Here is a 19902-nt window from a genome sequence, read left to right on the forward strand (position 1 = left end):
GATTGATTGACTGACTGACCTCAGGGTGGAGTTGATCTTTTTTTAATCTATTCACGGGACATGGGTGTCGCTGGGAGGGCCAGCAGTTATGAGCCATCCATAATTTCCCTCGAGAAGGTGGTGGTGAGCCGCCTTCTTGAACCACAGCAGTCTGTGTGGTGATATTAAAACAGAAAATAGTGGAAACATTCAGCAGGCCCGGACGCCTCCTTGGAGAGAGGAACAGAGTTAACGTTTCAGGTCTGTGACCCTTCGTCAGAACTGGAAAAGTTAGAGATGTAAAAGATTTTAACCAGGTACAGAGGCAGGGAAAGAGGGCATGGGAGGAAAGAATAAAAGGGATGGTCCGTGATAGGGTGGAAGGCAGGAGTGGTTAAATGTTGCAAATGGGAATAGCAGAATCAAACAGCTGCTATGTGGAAAAAATAGGGACAGAGATCATGGTCTGAAATTGTTGAACTTGATGTTGAGTCCAGAAGGCTGTAAAGTACCTAATCGAAAGTACCCAATCTCGAGCTTCATTGGAACAGTGTAAGAAGCCGAGAGCAGAGAGGTCAGAATGGGACTGGAGCGGGAAATTAAAGTAACAGGCGACCAGAAGCTCAGGGTCACCCTTACATACTAAACACAGGTGTTCTGCAAAGTGGTCACTCAATCTGTGTTTGGTCTCCCCAATGTGTGGTGATTTTTTTAAAATTTCAAAATATACTTTATTCATATAAAAATTTGTACAGTACATTCAAAAGCAGTTCAGTACATTTAGCTGCAGTCAGCAATCCCATACACTACATTTGGGTGCTGACGGCAATTCCGTTCGATACATTTCCTTGCTTTTCATTTGAAGTACAATTTGGTACAATACGGGATACATTGTAGTACATTCGACAAATTACATTACGTGAGTCACTATACAGTACACGGAATGGGTGACGGTACATTTACATTTTTTTTTCAACGTGCATTACGAAACAGACCTTGCATTGTACATGGCACTACATAGGTGCTTACAGATCATGGTGTTCCATGTACACAAAAAGGAAGTTACAAGTACGGCCCGAGTGGAGTTTTGTACTGATTCCTGCCCCCGGGTTTACCGTGGCAGAAGGGCTTTAAAATGTGGCCCTTCCCCACTGTGCCTTTGCGGCGGCTGCACCAATTTTAAGTGCGTCCCTCAGCACGTAATCCTGGATCTTGGATTGCGCCAGTCTGCAACACGCAGACATGGACATCTCCTTGTTCTGGAAAACCAGCAAGTTTCGGCAAGACCAAAGAGCGTCTTTGACCGAGTTGATGGTCCTCCAGCAGCAGGTGATGTCTGTCTCGGTGTGTGTCCCTGGGAACAGCCCGTAGAGCACAGAGTCCTGTGTTACAGAGCTGCTCGGGATGAACCTTGACAGCAACCACCGCATCTCTTTTTCCAAACCTGCCTTGCGAAGGCGCAATCCTGAAGGAGATGGGTGACAGTCTCGTCCCCCCGCAGCCGACTCGGGGGCACCGTGCCGTGTTACTGAGACGTCGGCTGCGCATGAACGCTCTGACGGGTAAGGCCCTCCTCACCGCCAACCAAGCTACGTCTTGGTGCTTGTGTGAAAGCTCTGGCGATGAGACGTTCTGCCAAACGAGTTCGACAGTCCGCTCAGGGAACCACCCGACAGGGTCCACCCTCTCCTTCTTTCGTAGGGCGTCCAGGACGTTACGTGCTGACCACTGTTTTATGGCCTTGTGGTCAAAGGGGTTTTTTGTGAAAAACTTTTCCACAAAGGACAGGTGGACAGGCATGGTCCAACTGGTGGGGCCGTTTCACGGCAGCATGGCCAGGCCCATCCTTCGCAATACCGGGGACAGGTAGAACCTCAGCACGTAGTGACACTTGGTGTTTGCGTACTGGGGGTCTGTGCACAGCTTGATGCAGCAGCACACAAAGGTGGCCATCAGGACGAGGGCCACATTCGGAACATCCTTTCCTCCACTGTCCAGTATCAATGTGTGGTGATACTTCTTCGAAGCGATTTGGTACAGCTAGGCCATTTCAGAGGGCAGTCAAGAGTCAACTAGTTGATGTGGGTCTGGAGTCACATATAGGCCAGACCGGGTAAAGACAGAAGATTTCCTTCCCTAAAGGACATTTGTGAACTAGATGGGTTTTTACAACAATCCAGTTTGATACTAGTTTTTTATTCCAGATTTATTTAATTAGCTGAATTTAAATTCCCTAGTTGCCATGGTGGGATTTGACTAATTTCTCAATCATTAGTCCAGGCCTCTGGATTACTTGTCCAGTAACATAACCATTACGCTACCATACCCGTATGCTCCTCACATTTCTCTGTGGATGTTGACCACTGTAATTTAAAATCTGTGGGTTGTCTCTTGGGTTGCTGTTCAGTAACAAAACAAGAGCATAGCTGGGTATACAACTCACCCACTGGTCTGCAATACAGTGGAACACTACAGTAAAATCTGATATACTGATCACCACGCCAACCACACTCCCTAATTTATTTCCAGAACCTGGCAATTGCACAAGTGCTGTGATAGAAATGCTCAAATTAAGCCAGCTAATGCATTCACACCAGAAAACACTATTTTCATTTTTAAAAAGTAAGGAAAACTGGTCTGGGAGAAAACAACCTGCACACAACTCAAAGTGTGTTGCATCGCAGAAAATTCCTTTGAGGAAAATTAAATCTTCAGAGTCTAGTTCAATTTTATGTGAGAGGGTAAGCTGATTTAACTCTCAGCAATTTGTTTATTATACATATATTCTTGACGAGGATACGAAAGAAACATACCTGCAACTCAAATTATTGGTTCCTCTTAAAACTACCTTTGGTTCCCCACTACAAACTCCATTCCCTAGTCACTGACTCCATCTCTCTCCCTAGCAAATGTCTGACGCTGAACCAGACTGTTCACAACCTTTGTCACATTTGACCACGAGATCAGCTTCCAACCACATACCCGCACCATCACCAAGACCACCTATTTCCATCTCTGTAACATCGCCCGATTTCACCCCTGCCTTAGCTCATCTGCTGCTGTACCCTTCATCCATTCCTTTTGTACCTCCATTTCAATGTACTCCTGGCTGGCCTCTCATATTCTACCCTCAGTACACTTAAGGTCATCCTGCATTCCTCTAATTCTGGCCTCTTGAGCATCCCTGATTTTAATCGCTTCACCAGTGGCAGCTATGCCTTCAGCTGCCTCGCTCCAAAGCTCTGGAATTCCTTTCCTATACCTTTCCGCCTCTCTACCTCTCTTTTCTCCTTTAAGACACTCCTTAAAACCTACCTCTTTGACCAAGCTTCTGCCTTAATATCTGCTTACATGGCTCGGTGTCAAATTTTGTTTAATTATGCTTCTGTGAAGCAGCTTGGGACATTTTACTACATTAAAGACACAATATAAATACAAGTTGTTGTTGTTGTTGTGCTACACTTGTGTGCAACATTGAAAGAAAGTAAAACCTGATCTCACCCTCCAGCTAATCTGATTGGTTCTGACATATTCTAGCAGGTTCTAATCCCATCCTCTACCTGTTCTGATACTAACAACCTCCAATCTTAGTGAAATTGATCAATGAAATACTAATAAGCTAATGCATAGGTTTAAATCCTGACTGTCAGCATTAAAAAGACTGATGCTTTACACCGTCAGCTTTCTCTGTAATAAACAGATATTTACATTTTAATGTTGTTTGTTCACTTACTTTCCAGTTAGCGGGTGAAACAAATCAGTTGAGTATTCTACCCAATCATAATAAATTGGAGAAAATTCCACCTCCTTCATGAATTTGTTTGCTGGAAAAGGACAATCTCCTTGTGTCACTGTCTACTCCTTGGTACACGAGCTTTGAAGTCATAACATTTTGCAGACTGGTCAACTTTAATGGTTACTTAAAAAAACTTCTCATAGTTTAGCAAACTAATGTACATTTCAATCCCCAAGGAAGTGACATCACCATCAGTGTGCAGTACCTTTTGTGAAACCTCTCAGGAGAAATAATGTTACATTCTTTTCATAGTGACTGCTGAAAAGATTATAAAGCTGGTTGTCATAGAGATGTGAGGGGAAAATATGAGAACTACCTGCTGTTAGTCAAGTTAAGCAAATAAATAGTTTAAACTTCAATTAGCCAGATGGCATGTATATTAAATCTGTGCTCTAAGGATTATAGGATTCAGTGGTGATTTGTAACACAATACACAACACAAGTCCATTTTCCTATTTGATTTTGTCTAAAGTTTAGAGGTCATTGGTTAATCAGACTCTGCATGGCATTATATTCAAACTCCATTAAAGTGGGTAATTGCATGTCATTCTGCTGAAATATGAAATGAGTTTACTCATTGATAGCAATTTTGTAAAATACTAACAATCTTCATAATCAATCTTTGTAATTCACAAGGTACTAGGAGTGACAGTTGGCTGTACATTGTGATACCATCTGGATACCTGAGGGATTTGATTAGGGGATTGACTCAGTTTAGTTAGTGAGATGGAAGAATGTTTTATACACGAACTGCAATCATTAAACTAGCTGCCCAGTGGCCCTACCTATTAATGTGCAGTGACAGGGATCAGGAGATGCACATTTAAATCCATTCAGCTGACATTCGTAAATGGGCTTTGTCTGGATGGTGCCCTGTTCCAATATTTGAAGGGGCTGTTCCTCAAATTCTGGTTGCACTTCAGTTCCACACTCCTGATCTTTGGGCACCCTGTGCGGAGGGGAGCAGGCAGGTCGGAAGGCCTCGTAGGACTGCTGCTGGGCATGGCCAAGGGGGCCATCAGCCGGTCCAGGCAGCGGGCGGTCGAGGGGTTCGTTCAGCCCGACTGCCTGCCTCTCTTCCACGGTTACATCCGAGCCAGGATGTTCCTGGAGATGGAGCACGCAGTGTCCACCGATACGCTCGCGGCGCCTGAGGGACTGGAATGCATCATTACCCCCAGCAATCAAATTCTAATTTGATTTAAGTTACAGTTAAAGTTTAGATTTTTAATTTGTGGGTTCTAGTGCCCTTGCCAAAAGGGGGCATTATGATTTACGTTTCTACTAAAAAGTTGTCTGGATGGTGAGTTAGTCATCAAAAGCAACAAAAAAACAGAGAGGGTGAATCAGAGGAAAGAAAGCTGTAACATTCTTTGATTCTATGGGCATAACCTTCCATATGTAGCATTCTGCTGAATAAATGAAATGGAATTGATCTTGAGTTTCTGCTTTGTTGGTAATGAGTGCATCGAATGAGAAAAAGAGCTGCAGAATTTTGGTACAAACTCTGAGCTGAAGTCAAGTCTCGGACTTCACCAAGCCCCACTTCTTCTGTGGCTTCTCTGCATATGCACTCCATTGAGAAATAAAATCTTCATGGGAAATGTGATCCATCCGTGGCTAACTAAAGAAGTTAAGGATAGAATAGAGTCAAAGAAGACACATATAACATCGCAAAGAATCGTAGTAAGCCTGAGAATTGGGAGAGTTTTAGAAACCAACAAAGGATGACCAAAACGGTTATGAAAAGGGAGAAAATAGACTATGAGAGTAAATTAGCAAGAAATATATAAAAACAGATTGTAAGAGTTTCTGTAAGTTTGTAAAAAGAAAGAAAGTGGCAAAAGTAAGCAGTGGTCCCTTAGAGGCTGAGACAGGAGAAGTTATGTTGGGGAAGAAGGAAATGGTAGAGACTTTAAACAAATATTTTGTATCTGTCTTCACAGTAGAAGACACAAAAAGTATACAAAAATTAGTGTGGAACCAAGGGATGAATGAAACATAGAAGGTAGATGCAGGAGTAGGCCATTCAGCCCTTCGAGCCTGCACCACCATTCAATATGATCATGGCTGATCATGCAACTTCAGTACTCCATTCCTGCTTTCTCTCCATTCCCCTTGATCCCTTTAGCCATAAGGACCACATCTAACTCCCTTTTGAATATATCTAACGAACTGGCCTCAACAACTTTCTTTGGTAGAGAATTCCACAGGTTCACAATTCTCTGAGTGAAGAAGTTTCTCTCATCTCGGTCCTAAATGGCTTACCCCTTATCCTTAGACTGTGACCCCTGGTTCTGGACTTCCCCAATATCGGGAACATTCTTCCTGCATATAACCTGTCCAATCCCATCAGAATTTTATATGTTTCTATGAGATCCCTTCTCATTTTTCTAAATTCCAGTGAATATAAGCCTAGTCGATCCAGTCTTTCTTCATATGACAGTCCTGAGAGCGAGGTAATTAATATCAGTAGAAAAAAAGTACTTACAAAAGTACTTGCAAAAATGCCGACAAATTCCCCGAACCTGATGGCCTACATCCTACAACAACAAATTGTATTTAAATAGCACCTTTAACATAGTAGAACGTCCCAAAGCACTTCACAGGCATATTAGAAGACAAAATTAAATTAATACCAAGCCACATAAGGAGAAATTAGGACAGGTGACCAACAGCTTGGTCAAAGAGGTAGGTTTAAAGGAATAAAGAGAGGTAAAGAGGTGGATAGGTTTAGGCAAGGAATTCCACAGTTCAGGGCCTAGGCAACAAAAGGCACGGCCACCAATGGTGGTGCAATTATAATCAGGGATGCTCGAGAGCAGAATTAGAGGAGCGCAGATATCTCGGGAGGTTGTGGGGCTGGAGGAGATTACAGAGATAGGGAGGGGTGAGGCCATGGAGGGGTTTGAAAACAAGGATGAGACTTTTGAAATTGAGGTGTTGCTTAAGCGATAGTCAATGTAGGTCAGCGAGAACAGGGGTGATGAATGAATGGGTCTTGGTGTGAGTTAGGACACAGGCAGCCGAGTTTTGAATGACCTGAAGTTTTATGCAGTGCAGAATGTGGGAAGCCAGTCAGGAGTGTGTTGGAATAATCAAGTCTACAACAACAACAACAACAACAACTTGTATTTATATAGCCTGGAGTTTACAAAGGATGAGGGTTTCCGCAGTGGATAAGCTCAGGCAGGGCAGAGACGGACGCTGTTATGGAGGTGAAAATAGACAGTTTTAGTGATGCTGCGGATATGTGGTCAGAAGCTCATTTCAGCATCAAATATGATACCAAGGTTGTAAACAATCTGGTTCAGCCTTAGACAGAAGTTGGGGAGAGGGATGGAGTCAGTGGCTAACGAATGGAGTTTCTGGCGGGGACGGAAAACAATGACTTCGTCTTCCCAATATTTAATTGGATAAAATTTCTGCTCATCTAGAACTGGAGCAGTCTGACAATTTAGAGACCGTGGAGGGGGTCGAGAGAAGTGGTGGTGAGGTAGAGCTGGGTGCCATCAGCTTACATGTGGAAACTGACGCTGTGTTTTCTGATGATGTCGCCAAGGGGCAGCACGTAGATGAGAAATAGGAGGGGGCCAAGGATAGATCCTTGGGGAACACCAGAGGTAACGATGCGGGAGCAGGAAGAGAAGCCATTACAGGTACTTCTCTGGCTGCGATTAGATAGATAAGAATGGAACCAGGTGAGTGCAGTCCCACACAGCTGGATGACGGTGGAGAGGCGTTGGAGAAGGATAGAGTGGTCAACCGTGTCAAAGGCTGCAGACAAGTCAAGAAGAATGAGGAGGGATAGTTTGCCTTTGTCACAGTCACAAAGGATATAATTTGTGACTTTGATGAGAGTCGTTTAGGTACTGTGGCAGAGGCGGAAACTGATTGGAGGGATTCAAACATGGAATTGCAGGAAAGATGGGCTCGGATTTGGGAGGCAACTACACATTCAAGGTCTTTGGAGAGGTAAGGGAGGTTGGAGATGGGGTGGTAGTTTGCAAGGATAGAGAGGTCAAGGTTGGATTTTTGAGGAGTGGGGTGATGACGGTTGATTTGAGGGAGAGGGGGACAGTACCTGATGACAGAGAACCGTTAACAATGTCAGCTAATTTGGGAGCCAGAAAAGGAAGTTGAGTGGTCAGCAGTTTTGTGGGAATAGGTTCGAGGGAGCAGGAAGTGGGTCTTATGGATAAGATGAGGGCGGAGGTATCATAAGGGAAGATCTGGGAGAAACTGGAGAAAGATATGAGTTCAGGGCTAAGACAGGGGGGAACCTTAGAGAAGGTTTGACCCAGTGGGCTAAGGGAAGGAAGGGAAGTGGCAAAGGCAGCTGAACGGATGGTCTCGATCTTCGAGACAAAGAAGTCCATGAGCTCCTCGCACTTGTTTTTGGTGGTGAGAGTGGAGGAGACGGGGTTTAAGAATACGGTTAGCAGTAGAGAATAGAAACCGGAGTTTATCTTTACATTCTAGAATGATTCTTGAATAGTGAGCAATTTTGGCAGATGACAGTAGGACCCAATAATGCTTTATGTGATCTAGCCAGATCTGGTGGTGAATGGCTAAACCAATTGTTCTCCATTTCCGCTCAAGTCTGCATCCCTTGGACTTAAGGGAGCGAAGGTGAGGGACGTACCAGGGGAACGCCCAGGGTGAGAGAGAGTAATTGTTTTAATAGGGACTAGGGCATCAAAGGTGGTGGTGAGGGTGTGATTGATCCAAGGGTTCTAAAAGAGGTGGCTGCAGAGAAAGTGGATGCTTTGGTTGTGATCTTCCCAAATTCCCTCGATTCAGGAATGGTCCCAGCAGATTGGAAGGTAGCAAATGTAACCCCGCTATTCAAGAAAGACGGGAGAGAGAAAACAGGGAGTCAGTTAGCCTAGCATCAGTCGTCGGGAAAATGTTGGAATCCATTATTAAGGAAGTGGTAACAGGGCACTTAGAAAATCATAATATGATTAGGCAGAGTCAACATGATTTTCTGAAAGGTAAATCGTATTTGACAAATTTATTAGAGTTTTTTGAGGATGTAACTAGCAGGGTAGATACAGGGGAACCAGTGGATGTAGTATATTTGAATTTCCAAAAAGCATTTGATAAGGTGCCACATAAAAGGCTGTAAAACAAATTAAGGACACATTGGATTACGGGTAATGTATTAGCATGATTAAAGGATTGGTTAACAGATAGAAAACAGAGAGTAGGGATAAACGGATCATTTTCAGATTGGCTGATCTAACTAGTGGGGTGCCGTAGGATCAGTGCTTGGGCCTCAGCTATTTACAATCTATATTAATGACTTAAATGAAGGGACCGAGTGCAATGTATCCAAGTTTGCTGACGATACAAAGCTAGGTGGAAAAGTAAGATATAAGGAGGGTGCAAAGAGCCTGCAAAGGGATATAAACAGGTTAAGTGAGTGGGCAATAAGGTGGCAGATGGAGTATAATGTGGGGAAACGTGAGGTCATTCACTTGGTAGGAAGAATAGAAAAAAATATATATTTTTATAAATGATGAGAAACTATTAAATGTTGGTGTTCAGTGAGATTGAGGTATCCTCGTACAGGAAACACAGAAAGTTAGCATGTAGGTACAGCAAGCAATTAAGAAGACAAATGGCATGTTGGCCTTTATTGCTAGAGGGTTGGAGTACAAGAGTAAGGAAGTCTTACTACAATTGTGCAGTGCTCTTGTGAGACCACATCTGGAGTACTGTGTACAGTTTTGGTCTGCTTATTTAAGAAAGAATATACTTGCCTTAGAGGCAGTGCAACGAAAGTTCACCAGATTTATTCCTGGGATGAGAAGGTTGTTCTATGAGGAGAGATTAAGTAGATTGAGCCTATACTCTCTGGAGTTTAGAAGAATGAGAGGTGATCTCATTGAAACATATAAGATTCTGAGGGGGATTGATAGGATAAATGCTGAGAGGTTGTTTCCCCTGACTGGAGAGTCTAGAACTAGGAGGCATAGTCTCAGGATAAAGACTGAGATGAGGAGGAATTTCTTCACTCAGAGGGTTGTGAATCTTTGGAATTCTCTGCCCCAAAGTACTGTGGATGCACAGTCGTTGAATATATTCAAGGTTGAGATAGATAGCTTTTTGGACTCTTGGGGAATTAAGGAATATGGGGATTGGGCAGGGAATCAAGGAATATGGGGATTGAGGTCGAAGATCAACCATGATCTTATTGAATGGCCTACTCCTGCTCCTAATTCTTATATTTTTATATTCTGCACTTATTCTCTGTGACTCTCTTCTCAAGGGGAGTCAGAGGACAGAGGTTGGCGGAGCCACGGGGTGGGCGACACACACATCTTCCCATACAGCTTCTCTCCCTCTTATTTACAGTCTTCTCCTGAAAACATAGTAAAAGAGATAAGAATACGCAATTGCTGGGTGCAAATACAATGATGCGTGTTTCTGCATGTAGAGCACAGTGGCTGCGAGAACCTGATGGGATATTATGCAAAATGAAAGGATTTGTTGGAGCAATAGCATTTAAGGAGGTGAGGAATGGAGCATGTAGCTAAAAATAGCTGCTGCAAAGAGTTACCTGCTGTGCAATGGGTGCTCATGGAAGCCTTCAAATTACTGTAAGGCTGTGTGAGACATTGAGCATGATTAATACATACCATGCAGCCTACGCTGTTTGAACACCAAACGTACATCTGAATGAAAGATGAGCTCTCTTCTCCAGCACTTGCTCCGGCAAGGTTTTCATTGTTGCATAGAAATCCGCATCACCTTGCTACTCACTTACTATTTGTTGACGTTGATACAAACTTTTGTGCTTGGCCTTTTCATCCAGAAACAGCAATGGCCCTCAAAACTGCTGCGGGGAGCAGGCCTGTTGGACCTCCATAGCAACAGAGATCTATTGGGAATGCCTAGCAATAGAGAGTATTGCTACCGTTCAATAATTTGGCATTTCATGAAGCTGGCTACTAATTGTTTACCATACACGACATGACTTGCACCTATTTTAGGAATAAATCCTGCTTTTTTCTAATTCTTTTCTTTATTGTGAATGCTAGTTGCAATTTGCATCTCAGTCCTACACAGTTAATGCTTGTGAATTGGAAATTTGAAAACAAACAGGAACTCAAAGAGGTTCTGTCTTCTGATAAACTGGTTTACAAAACTTATTTTGTTTACCGAGGGATAAGAGCCAGAAGAGCTGATGGGCCACAGCAACGCCACACACAAGTGATCTGCTGATACATTATGAGCAGATTTACACAATTGTCTTGTGTATTTGGAAATAAATGAGAGGTTTGTGAAACACGACATAAAAACAGTGCTCCTTTCATACCCTATTGATATTGCAGTACTGCCTCTGGAGCCAATGATACACCTCAGAAGATGGTTTCACTTCTATTTTGGCTTGTGGAGGTGAGGGGACTGAGTCCTTGTGATATTGCTAGCCATAAAACCATGAACACAACTGTGTAGTGACTGTAAAGGTCCATTCGATGCCATTCAGATCTAAAGGAGGCTAAAGAAAAGGACTGTAAGTTGTTGATGTCCTTTGTAGAAACCAATAAAATTCCCCTGATAGCTCAGATGTTCTACCCACCACCTAGTATGGTGCTGAGTCATACAGGCTAAGACAGCCCTCGGTTCAATCCCTGGTCATTTTACCTTCCCAAAATAATCCAAGGGCACTAATACTGGCAGCAAATTAACTTTGTAGCTAAATTCAATTTTAACCACCATTTTGGCTCTTTTCACTCAATAAAGTAAAAGCTGGCTCATTTTAGTTACACTTGAATCCCAGATCAATGCTACAGATCAGGTAGTTGTTTAGAGACAAACTTGCATATGAGTGGACTGATTATAGTATTTGTACTCTCTGTATGGAGCTAAATTGAGGCTTTAAATCATTTTCATATCTACCAAACATTAATCAGGGAGATTGTTAGATATTCATAAAAATCTAATAGGAAATACACTTTCACAAACGATCAAATTGTGCTCTGATGATGATTAGGTGGATTAGATTGTTATTGGCAACCTTTTTTGCTTTTCCTAGTCGAATACTCAATGAGTCTTATTTTATGGAATAGCCACAGAAAGCCATTCAAAATGGCAGTGGTGAGCGCATTTGTTTTCAACAGGATTCAACTTGTTTTAATTGTTTTCATTCTTTGAAGACATTAAAGGCTAGAAATTTGTTATAGCCCAGGAATGGGAGGTGTCAGTAGAAAAGTTGGAGAATTAGCACTAGGTGCTTTAGACTGCATGAAAAACTTGTCCTCACTGCTCAATAAAATGATTGGAGTCCTAAACCAAGTCTTAAAACCCAAGCTCGTTGGTATTAGACTCATAGGGGCCAAGTTTCGGCCTGAGTTGCTCCTGTTTTTTTGGAGCAACTGGTTTAGAATGGAGTAGCTTAGAAACTGCAATTCTCGGCATTTAGTTTGCTCCAGTTCTCGTCAGTTAGAACAGTTTCAGTTTGGAACAGATTTTCTTTTTCAAAAGGGGGCGTGTCCGGCCACTTACGCCCGTTTTGAAAGTTTAGGCAGTGAAAACGTATTCCAAACTAACTTAGAATGGAGTAAGTGTAGATTTTTGTACGCTCAAAAACCTTGCCTACACTTAGAAAATCAGGCGTAGATTACAAATCAGGTGTAGGGAATGGGGGGGGGGGGGGGGTTTAAAGGGAAGTTTATAAATATTAAACACTTCAGTTTTACAAATAAAGAGCCATCATCAATAATAAATGATAAATACATCAATAAATCAACCAATAAATCAATCGAAAAAAAATTAATAAAACATTAAAAAAATTTAAAAAATTAGAAAATGTTTTATTTATTACTCACCGACTGCAGCACCGGGAGCCCTCCAACAGCATGCTGGGCGGGGCCCCCCCCAGCAGTGTGTCTCTATCTCTCTGTCTGTCTGTGTGTGTCTCTCTCACTCTCTGTCTGTCAGTATCTGAGTTTCTAACAGCGAGGGGAGAGGGAGGAGGGAGGGCAGGGGGAGGGGGAGGAAAGGGGAAGGGGGAGGGGGAGGAATGGGGGAGGGGGGAGGAAAGGGGGAGGAAAGAGGGAGTGGGGAGGGGGAGGGAGGGGGAGAGGGTGGTGAGGGGGAGGAAAGGGGGAGGGAGGGAGAGGGAGGAAAGGGGGAGGGAGGGAGAGGGAGGAAAGAGGGAGGAAAGGAAAGGGAGGAAAGGGGAGGGAGAGGGAGGAAAGGGGAGGGAGGAAGATGGAGAAAAGGGGGAGGGGGGGAGGAAAGGGGAAGGGAGGGAGGAAAGGGGAAGGGAGGGAGGAAAGGGGAAGGGAGGGAGGAAAGGGGAAGGGAGGGAGGAAACGGGAGGGAGGGAGGTAACGGGAGGGAGGGAGAAAAGGGGGAGGGAGGGAGGAAAGGGGGATGGAGGGGGAGGGAGGACAGGGGGAGGGAGGGGGGGAGGGAGGGGGAGGGAGGAAAGGGTGAGGGAGGAACAGGGGAGGGAGGGGGAGGAAAGGGGGAGGGAGGGGGAGGAAAGGGGAGGGAGGGAGGTGAGGAAAGGGGGAGGAAGGGAGGGGAGGAAAGGCGGAGGGAGGGGGAGGGAAGGAGAGGAAAGGGGGAGGAACGGGAGAGGGAGGGGGAGGAAAGGGGGAGGGAGGGGGTGGGAGGGAGAGGAAAGTGGGAGGGAGGGGAAGAAAGATGGAGGGGGGAGGGGAGGGCAGGGTGAGGAAAGGGGGAGGGAGGGAGGGAGAGGAAAAGGGGAAGGATGGGGAGGGAGGGGGAGGAAAGGGGGAGGGAGGGGGAGGAAAGGGGGAGGGGGGAGGAAAGGGGGAGGAAAGGGGGAAGGAGGGGGAGGAAAGGGGGACGTAGGGGGAGGGTAGGGGAAGGAGGGGGAGGAAAGGGGGGAGGGGAGGGGGAGGAAGGGCGGGGGAGGAAAGGGGGGAGGGGAGGGGGAGGAAAGGTGGGGGAGGGGAGGGGGAGGAAAGGGGGAGGGAGGGGGGAGGAAAGGGGGGAGGAGGGTAGGGGGGAGGGGAGAAAGGAGAGAGGGGAGAAGAAGAGAGAGAGGGAGGGAAGAAGAAGGGAGAGGGGGAGGGGAGAAGAAGGGAGAGAGGGAGGGGAGTAGAAGGGAGGAACGAGGGGAGGAGAAGGGAGAGAGGGAGGGGAGAAGGAACGGAAAGAGGGAGGGGAGAGGAGAGGAGAAGGAGGCTGAACGGGCCCGGCAATTCGGGCGGGGCCCGCCCCAGCACCGGAGTTAAAGGTATGTGGCCGGGGGTCAGGTCGGGTCGGGTCATGGGGGACGGGGGGAGCTCGGATCGACTCCGGGCAGGGGAGCTCGGGTCGGGTCGGGTCTGCTGGTGGAGCAGGAGTCGAGTCGGGTCGGGTCGGGTCGGGTCCGGGGGTCGGGTCGGGTCGGGTCGGGTCCGGGGGTCGGGTCGGGAGTCGGGTCCGGGGGTGGGAGCAGGAGTCAGGTCGGGGGGTGAGTCGGGTCGGGAGCTGAGGTGGGGAGGCGGGGTTGAGAGCCAGCTGAAGGGAGGAAGTGGGAGGTGCAGCCTGATCCACGCCGCCCCAGTGAGCCCATTCGCCCCTCCCACACAGTTTTGGGCGCCTGGAGCTACTGCACATGCGCGGCCACTATAGCGCATGTTCAGAGGTCCCGGCACTGTTTTCAGCGCAGGGACCTGGCTCCGGCCCCCACAGCTCATGCTGCGCCGCGCCCAGCTCCAGAGGACCTGCAGGGAGCCGGAGAATCTGTAAATACTTTTTAGGCCCATTTCGAGCGCGACAAAACGGGCGTCCAGTTCGGGGCTGCGCCGTTCTAGGCGCGGCCCGAAACTTGGGCCCATAGGGCCCAACATTGCCCAACCCCTTTTTTCGGCGTACTGACCTGAAGCGCGCCGACTTTGCGTGCTGGAAAGGGCGCCAGAAAAAAGGTGCCCCATCCTGGCCACTCTTCGGAGTCCCCGGTGTCCTGGCGCGGCATGGAGGCTGAAGGTGGGGGGTGGGGGGCGCGGAGCAACAGGCCAGCGCACAAAGCCGGCACTTTCAAACTTCAATATGCTATGCTCTGACCTCAATGTGCACTCTCTACTCAATGTAGTTTTTCCGAATCTATGCTCCAAGTGGGTGAGGCCACAGTCAAGGTTCCCATTTGCAGCCTCACCCACTGCAAGGGCCGACATGCACTGTTAACCTTGCTACTTGGCTCTGCAGACCCACCCCTCATGTTGTTTACTCCTCAGTCTTCTATGTGTGTCCAAGATGGTAGCCTCCCCATTACTGTTAGGTCCTGTCACCCTAATTCAAGCATTGGCACAGCAAGTGGACACAGCAAATGTTAGTTACATCGAGCTGTGAAGACTGTCATAGAATAAATGGTACTAAAGTATGTAAGGCATTTGGGACACACTGATAGAAGGCTTCAAACTCTGACTTTCTGTGTAATGTTACAGGCGAAGTTCACCCACAATTGGCGGGAGCAAATGCGGACTGGTGAAGGGGAGCCAGACCTCCAAGTGCTGACTGTGTTGGAGGAACGGATAGCTGCTCTGATGGGTGTGAAAGTTGCTGCAATGGCGGTGGGTACAGCCGACCCCCTCGGGACAGTTGAGTTCCTTTGCAGCGACCTGCAGGACATGGCCCTAACATCATCAACATCCAGTTTTTTCCATGAGACTGGCATTCGCGAATGCCTTTGCCGCTCCTGAACCCCTCCCCTGCAGGTGACCACTGTTCTGTGTTTGCGCTTTCAGATGACCAGCCAGATCTACCGGGACCTTCTCGGGCACCTTCCATGGGTGCAGATGGTAGTGATGACCCAGAGGACGAGGAGGAGCAGGAGGACGACACCTCCTTCGACATCACGCAGGAGGCTGCACCGTCTGAGTGCGGGGCCCATGGTGCAGCTGACCAAGGGGTGTTGGGGGAGGTGGAAGTGGGTGATGCTTCAGACCCAGTGTTCTTCAGTAACACCACGGGGGAGGTGAAGTCTGGGGGGTCAGCTCCCCAGAGGGTGAGTGTGTGCCTGAGTGATGCTCAGCAGCACTCCAACGATGAGCCCAACCTAGAGGTTGTCACAAGACAATCACTGCAGTTGCACAATGATCTACTGGGTGCACTAGCAAGGTTGCCTCAGTCTTGATGCACTAGCTGTGAGGATGGAGGAGTCCGCTGCAACTGTTGTTCATGCCTCTCAGCAGCCCACCGAGCCCATCCTTGATAGAAACCAACGGATGCTGGATGCAAACAGTGACCATGGGGTCCCAGACATGGTGGCACGGGCTATGGCTGAAGTTGCAGTGGCCATTGAGCACCAGACTGATGCTATTGTAGGCCTCCATACTCAAATGTCATCAGTACATGGTGTCAGCTCTCTGGTGTACTGCAGTCGCAGACACTCTTGATTCAATGGACGTACTGACCGCTGCCATCCAGTCTGGGGTCCCATCAGTTGGATGGGGACCTAACCTTGCCGAACTAGTGCAGGATTCTGGCCTCACCCAGATTTCTGCAGATGATGATGCTCTGCCCTGGGAGAGTATCAGTCTGTTGGGCCAATTGGACCGTGATGCCCTTTCTCATGATGACATCATTCCGCCTTCGCAGCTGCCGCTCTCCGCACACCATCCACAACAGAGTGCTTCCAGCCATGCTGAGCCAATTCAATCCGCAGCTGGGTCTTCCAGGGCCTGAGCTGGTCGGGTCGCCCTGCTAGGCCATCATGTGTGGCTGAGGATCCAAGTCAGCAACTGACTACCAGCCTTGCTGAAGGCCCTGAGACCCCATAGTAGGCATGGGAGGGGGAAAAGGGAAAGGGTGAAAAAGCCCTCTCTAAGACAAAGTTAAGGCCTTTGTGAAGGTGACCACATATGCTGACCTTGTGAAGATATGAGCTTTTAACATTAGTTGCACTTGTATTACACACAAAACACTTGGCTCAGAGAATGCTAGGTTGTTGTAATGTGAGCTCATGTCAATTGTTGCACTTGGATGAATGATCCGACAATTTTTTGGTACTCGCCAGAGATGACTACCTTGTTACAAAATGAACTGATGTCATTCGTCCATTTGGATATCTATGAGAATGTGTGAAGGGGTTTTGTGGGTATGAAAATGTATTGGGGATGAAGTTGTTATCTTGTGGATGTTTTCACCACACAGGATTTTTGTTTGTAATAAAGCAATATGAAGTGTTTACATGATGAGGTGCTGATTATTTAAGACGGAGGGCGGAAGAGTGTGTAGCAATATGTTGAGTTGAAGCCCAGGTGTATAGTCTGGCCATTTGGAGTCATTGATTGGAATCGATGAGTCTCCGACCAGCAGCACTTCCAGCCGCAACAGTGTTAGGTTGCTTCCTCCATCGGTGAGGTTCCTCATCTTCCTCGTCATCGTCGTCCTCCTCCTGAGGTGGATCATCCATCCCTGGTGGTAATGGCTGGGCCCTCATAATGGCCAGGTTGTGCAGCATACAGCAGACAATGATGATCATGGATACTGTATCAGGTGAGTATTGTAATGCCCCTCCAGACCAGTCAAGTGTAAGGAGTGGTTTTCGGGGGGGTCAGCTTTCCCTTCTGACCTTATATGAGCGGTTTCGAATCGTTCCCACACCCTTGGTTCTAGACTCTGGAATTATGAAGGGACTGTGACATACTTGGACAGACAATCGGTTTCAAGGTAGGAAACAGGTATGGCTTTATTGTGTTTAAAAGGAAGTAAAAGGCACACCTTTAATAACACACACAGAATAGTAATACCAATGCACACTGAGGAGTACAACACATTGGATAAATTGTCAACATACAGCCTGTGGGGAAAAGAATACAGCTTAAACTCTAAATGGGGTAATGAGGAGAATGCAGATACATTTACACAAGCTATCTCAGCCTCCCCCTCTCAATTCCCCTAACTAACTAAGTTATAGCTCTGGGGGTTCAAGGGCTAAGCTCACCAATCCCTTTAGACAGTTGCCGGTGAATCGTGGTTTCGGGGTTCGCTGCACTTGGCCTTCTCGGCGAGTCATACCCCGGACGGAGGAGAGGACTTCGGACTGCGTAGTCTTCAATTGGGGTGAGTCCGTTGATGCGGTAAGTTGCGTTTTGGATGTATGGGGTAAGTACCCACTTTCTTTGGTTAGGAATAGTTTTAGTTCATCCTTTTTGGTAATTTCTCACCCATTGGTCGTTCAGAAATAGATTGTAGGGTGGAAATAAATGTCGATTCCTCAGTTTTTGGTTTCGGTTGGTCGTTTCGCTGTTTGTTGTGGCCCGGTTGTCAATTTGGTTGCTGACAACCTTCCGTTTCGTGGGCCCCGTGCTCAGTCGGTCCTTGATGATTTCTTGTAGTTTTCTTCACACTCCATTTCTTCACTCCCCACCTCCGGCTGCTTGTGTTTTTTCCTTGTAAAACTGGGAAATAGATATACCCCAAAAAGGCTTCCTTATCTCCCACCAAATCTGGCCCAGCTCTTTGTTTCAATTTTGCAGCCCAGCTAACTGAAACTTGATTAAGTGGTTTTAATCTGGCGTTGATAGGCTTTTCTGAGTTGATGAGCTCTTGTCCATTGTGATAGCCTGGCCTGAGCCAGATATTTCTATGCCTGTTGAAAAGGTGTTGGAATATGTATGTGACATTTCGTCCTCTGGGTGGGGTGGATAATGTTTCTTCCGTGGTCGATTGTTAAAATGTAAATGCCTTCTAGGGACAGGTTTCGAAGGTAAACAGTTCCCAGACAATTTGATTAGCTCCAATGTCAAACTAGTCCTTTAGAGATTGACCCCACCCCTTTTCTTGTAGACCCAACATTCACCTTTTAAAAATCCCAAATTCGATTAAAGTTTGCCGTTTCTTCCATGTGCACTTTAGGATTTCAATCTTTCTGGTAGATAGTTCCAAATTAAATTCCCTTTCCTATGGGTCCAAACACTGGGGCAGGAGGGGGGCAGGGGGGGGGGATCCCCATGAATGCATCCCCTTTAATCCCCTGCAGTCCTCGTCTGCCCCTTTAAACTCATTTGTGTCCTGAAGTTTTTCCTTCCATTTTAAAAGTCCAGAAAAGGGATTCTTCTCCTCTACAGGGGAAAGGTACCAGGAATCTTTGTGAAATATTGGTAAATTCTACACAAGGCAGCGAAAATGCTGCTTCAGAACCCCCATAAGTTTGCTCAACAATGGCCCGGGTTGTGGTATGGCTGGTGTTGTAGTGCTGCTCAGCAAGGGTGGTGGGATTGTGGAGGGGTGTCCTCAGCCAGGGGGCCACACAATATCCTTGGTAGCGCAGGAGCCATGCGAAGGCTTGAAGAGTATTGGCACAGGTCTCCCGCAGGATGAAGGCATCGTGGCAGCTGCCAGCATATCGGGCATTGACAGCGAGGACCATCTGCCTGTGATCGCAGACCAGCTGTACGTTGAGGGAGGGGAATCCCTTGTGATTCCGAAAGATCTCTCCATTGTGGTGCGGGGCCCTCAATGCCACGTGCATACAATCAATGGCTCCTTGAACCCTGGGGAAGCCCGCTATCCTGGCAAAGCCACGGGTGTGCTCATCCTGGTCCTGCCTTGACATGCTGAATTTCATGTCATTGAATCGTTTGCCGAAGAGAGCGCTGGTCACCTGGCGAGTGCAGCAATGTACTGCAAACTGAGAAATGTTGCATATGTCGCCTGCAGGAGACTGGAAGGAGCTGGTAGCAGAGAAGTTCAGTGCTACTGTCACTTTCACTGCCACTAACAGCAAGGTCCTAGTGCTGATGTCAGCTGCCAGGTATATCCACTGAAGGTTACAAAGCTCCGTGACCATCTCCTTGCGGAACCTCAGCCTTCTTAAGCACTGCTCCTCGGACATCTCAAGATAAGAGTAACACGGACGGTAAACCCTGCATGTGTACGGCCTCCTGCCCCGCCGTCTGGGGCCTCTCTTCTGGGGAGGATTCACAGTTGGCCTAAGCTGTCTCTGCAGCCGGTGCCTTTCAAGTCGTCGCCACAGGGACAACGTGGTGCGCCATCACTGCCCCCATCCCTTGGCACAGGTCACAGCGAGGTAAAGATTTCAAAGTGAGCCGAGATGGCAGCCAATGTGTTCCAGACACTAATAGTCAATCTGACGAGGTAGCAGCAGACTATACTGTCTGTGCGAGCATCAAGCGCAGCACTCACCGAGA

The 19902-nt window shown here is 47.1% G+C and overlaps 1 protein-coding gene across 1 annotated transcript; it reads right to left on the reverse strand.

Moving 5' to 3' along the window:
- Positions 1-18752: 18752 nt before the first annotated feature.
- Positions 18753-19586, reverse strand: LOC139255831 (putative nuclease HARBI1). Its single transcript, XM_070874017.1, has one exon. The coding sequence runs from the start codon at positions 19584-19586 to the stop codon at positions 18753-18755; it is 834 nt and encodes a 277-aa protein (XP_070730118.1).
- Between the last annotated feature and the right edge of the window lie 316 nt (positions 19587-19902).

This window comes from Pristiophorus japonicus, chromosome 3 (genome assembly GCF_044704955.1).
Source record: "Pristiophorus japonicus isolate sPriJap1 chromosome 3, sPriJap1.hap1, whole genome shotgun sequence".
Lineage (NCBI taxonomy): Eukaryota > Metazoa > Chordata > Chondrichthyes > Pristiophoridae > Pristiophorus > Pristiophorus japonicus.

Coding starts and splice junctions, on each gene's coding strand:
- LOC139255831 (XM_070874017.1), bottom strand. CDS start 19,586: ATGTCCGAGGAGCAGTGCTTAAGAAGGCTGAGGTTCCGCAAGGAGATG.